Source organism: Myotis davidii, unplaced genomic scaffold (assembly GCF_000327345.1).
Source record: "Myotis davidii unplaced genomic scaffold, ASM32734v1 scaffold401, whole genome shotgun sequence".
NCBI lineage: Eukaryota > Metazoa > Chordata > Mammalia > Chiroptera > Vespertilionidae > Myotis > Myotis davidii.
The window spans coordinates 2,774,909-2,778,812 of NW_006291020.1; the positions used below are offsets into that span (position 1 = coordinate 2,774,909).

Here is a 3,904-nt window from a genome sequence, read left to right on the forward strand (position 1 = left end):
TATGAAGAAGTTACATTTCTCCTGCTTACCTTCAAAGGTAGAGTGTCTGTGTCCCCTTAACTACTGTCTACCTCAGTGGTTCCCAACATGGGGCACACACCCCACAGGGGGGGCAATTCCAAGAATGAGTTATCAACAGTGAATTTTTTGCATTTCTTATGGTTCTACGGGCCTCATATAAAGTATATAAATATAGATGGTGACATATTTATGTATTTCAGTTCTCTATTACATGTTTTGAAACTTTATTTGCTATTTCTTCATATCACTTCATGTTGTTATTTTTTTTTTTAACAATTTCTTACTTAATACTTCAACTGTCCTTTCATTCTTTTATTTTTCTCTTTCATGGGTGCCATGTTCTTTGGAAGCTTGTTTAGACAAAGTTAATGGCCTTTTAGGCTTCCTCCATGTGAATAGGAGTTCACCTCCTGAATAAAAATTCTATGTCACAGGGAAGCGGGGACATCAGGATTTTAGAGATGCTTAGGCAGGGCATGGCCAAAGAAAAGCCTGGGAACCACTGGTCTATCCTCTTGGAAAACAAACCAAATCCCATGTCTTTGTAACAAACTGCTCTGATGAGGTGGAGTAGCGAGAAGAGATACTAAGAACATCTGAGAGCCTGCCATTACGAGGCTCTTTTCACACTTTCTCACTGTTCCTTAGAGCAGCTCTCTAATAGGTTCAGGAAGGTTAAGGACTTTGCTCAAAGTTACGAAGCAATAAATAGTTAAAAACTGGTGACAGCTTCGGTGAAGGATGGGATAAAGGAACCCTTCAGAGGAGCCACAGTATAAAAAAACTTTTAGAAAATTCCAGTGTGTAGAGTAGCAGGTGAGCACAGAGCAGGTGAGCACAGAGCAGGCTACACGATTCCAGGCATTCCATCTATCCAACTCTGATGCTTACCTGAAGTTAAAAGCCTAAACCAAACACCTGTGTCAACACATAATTCTTAACCGTTTTTTAACCAAGTATTATGAAGTCTTGTTACAGTTTAAAAACTCAACTGGATATCAGCTTTTAAGAAAACAAATAGTGTATCAAATGAGTTCAAGATAAAACCCATACTTTTAAGATCTAGGCCTGCTGCATCTGGCTACTCACCAGGACTGATGAAACTGTGGAAGTCCGCTATGATACCATCTTGGAGAGAATATTTCACACAGCCTATTTCACAAGGGAGAAAGCGCTGTTCACAGTGAGGAGGCAGTTCGCCGTGGCTAAAAATGTTCAAAAAATAAAAAATGCCTCCAAGGAGAGCTAAAAAAAAAAAAAAATCACAGACAACATGAACCGATGAGCATCTCAAATTTACCCTTCTACAAAAGCAAAACTCTAGAGCCATTTTCCTTTTGTTCCTATATTCCGAAAGGAGCTGGGAAAGAGAACGAATCAGCTGTACGGGATAAGTGAATCAAAAGCTTTCCAATGGCACTTATCAAGGGTTAAAGCAGTAACCAGTCTGCATGAAACAACAAAATTATTCAAAACTTGCAGCTCACTGTATGTAATTTAGCTAAACATAAGCCCTGGAATCTCAGGAATGACCCATAGTCAACAAGTACTAGTATAAGCATTTGAGAAATGAGTCCAAATTAGTGTAGAAAAACTCTGTGATATAAACTATGGACAATTTAGTTCACCCTTCCCTGGTTACCAATATACACAAGACCATCTATAAATTTTCTTAAGGCAGTAAAAAATGTGAGGATAGGAGATTGGTCTTATTATCAGGACTAACCACCTCTAAGACTGTTGAAAGTTTATTAATCTTCAACAAAGTCAGACCACAATTAATAAAAACAGCCACACCCAGCTGGCGTGGCTCAGTGGTTGAGCGTCAACCTATGAACCAGAAGGTCACAGTTTGGTTCCCGGTCAGGGCACATGCCTGATCCCCATTATGGGGCATACAAGAGGCAGCCAATTAATGATTCGCTCTCATCAATGATGTTTCTATCTCATTCTCTTCCTCTCTGAAATCAATAAAAATAAACATATCAAAAAATAAGCCAGAAGGGAATGGCAAGGACTCTTATTAACTATGTTCTTTTCTAGGCTAGATCAATAGTTCAACTTTATCTTTATAACACAAATGTGCAAGTCCCTATTTACTTAAGTCTCTAGATATAATCACAAATGCATAAGGTATTTCTGATAATACATGAAGTGGTAGAAACCAAGAGGACAGGTTTTTGTAAAACAAAAAACTCTCCAGTGTTACTTCAACAAATGCAAATAACCTGATCTCTTGCCACATTGGTGCCATCATTCTTCAACACCTGTAATCAATTACTTTGAAATGCAGGTTCAAAATAAACACAACACGCAGTTACTGATCAACATATTACAGCGTCTTGAGCACCCAAATGTAACTAAACAAAACATGTTAGGATTACTCTACCTTGATCATTTTTCAGAGACAAGCTTGACATATCCGGGGGTGAAACATTCTGCTTTGGTACAAGCATGCCTGGCTTCCTCAGTGGGGTGCAAACAGGTTTCTGAAGAGGAAGAGAATGATTGACCACATACTTACACTCTTGCTTGGCACTTTATACCACAAACTTAAATTTAGCAAAATAGTTGGAAACCCGCCCACAGATTACTTCAATAACCTCTCCAGGCCAACAAGCCCAATGGGTAAAAACGTGAAAGGCAGACAATGGCAAAATCTATAAATATCCTGAATCAAAGGTGAGTGGTAAATACCTTAAAGTCAACCATTGCTGAGAACTACTTGATGTCCAAAGGGACATCATTCGAAAAATACTCTAATACTGTTTGCTTTTCATTAAAAAAAAAAAAAAGATCATGCTGACTCCAAGTATTAATGAGGTGTATAGACAATACAGCTTACTTTCTGATGGGAAACGCTTATAACACATTGTTATAGAAAGGAGGGGGGGAATCAAGGCTCAAAAGTATAAGTACAAATTGAAGTGATTAGAGCTTCTACCCTAACATACATCCCCCAAATAGAAACCTCGCAAACCTAAAACATAGCAAAGCTCTCTGGAATTTGAATCCGACACTGGCAGTTGAGAGGAAGAATGGACCTTCACTGTGTAAGAATGGAAAGAACACAGGAGCGGGAAACGCAGTTACCCAGCGCTTCCATACCAATCAAGAAACCAATCTTACTTGGTATGTTTACGTTCCACTTACACAGAAATTTACCAAATTCACCGTCTTCAATGCTTACCTGGACGGCATGAAACATTTGCCAACTTCTGCAAGTCTCCTTATGTCAGTATTTTACATAGGGCAGCTGGCCTGGTTCACTTAAAAAGAGATACTGGCCCAAACTACTCTAAAATGTCCGAAAAAAACGTTCTTAAACCACGAAAGGGTGGAAAGGGGCCCTCAGAGGCCCGGCGGTACGGGCCCTAAACGCCACCGCTCCCCCTGCATCAGGGCTCACGGGCGGCCGGTTCCCTGATGGGATTTCCCTGGTCTCCGCTGCCAGAGGATACCAACCTGGGCCCTCGCGGGGGGGCCTGTCGGGTTCATAACCGGCATTCTGACACCAGGAGGAAAAACTGACAACCTCCTCACCCCAACGCCCAGCCATCTGCCCGACGAGCTCCCATGAACTATCCGGCACCTACTCCCCGGTCCGGAAGCCAGGCCCGTAGCTGCTCATCTCGGCGACCCTTACCTGCTTCTCGGAAGGTCCCGACTCCTTCCCCTGGGCAGCTCTCCATGCTCGAGCCATGTCTGCGTACTTCTCCTTTTCGTCCTGGCTCAGGAGCTTCGGACATTGCAGGGGAGACACGAAGGGAAACAGCAGTGAGGCCCGAGCGCCCCGGCCCCGCAGGCGGAGGCCTGGACTTCGAGGGGCTGCGGTTCAGGCGTCCGTTTGCCCCGGCGGGTGTAGGGGGTTCCCCTCCCCCTG

At 42.6% G+C, this 3,904-nt stretch overlaps 1 protein-coding gene across 1 annotated transcript in view; it reads right to left on the reverse strand.

Annotated features, from left to right (window-relative positions):
- MAEL (maelstrom spermatogenic transposon silencer) overlaps window positions 1-3,904 on the reverse strand; it is a 16,255-nt gene that overhangs the window by 12,120 nt on the left and 231 nt on the right. The window contains exons 2-4 of the mRNA XM_006764216.2: window positions 3,668-3,760; window positions 2,411-2,510; window positions 1,111-1,266 (exon numbers count right to left, since the gene is read on the reverse strand). Of these exons, the coding sequence (XP_006764279.1) occupies window positions 1,111-1,266; window positions 2,411-2,510; window positions 3,668-3,760 (349 nt within the window). The remainder of the gene's footprint in view (window positions 1-1,110; window positions 1,267-2,410; window positions 2,511-3,667; window positions 3,761-3,904) is intronic.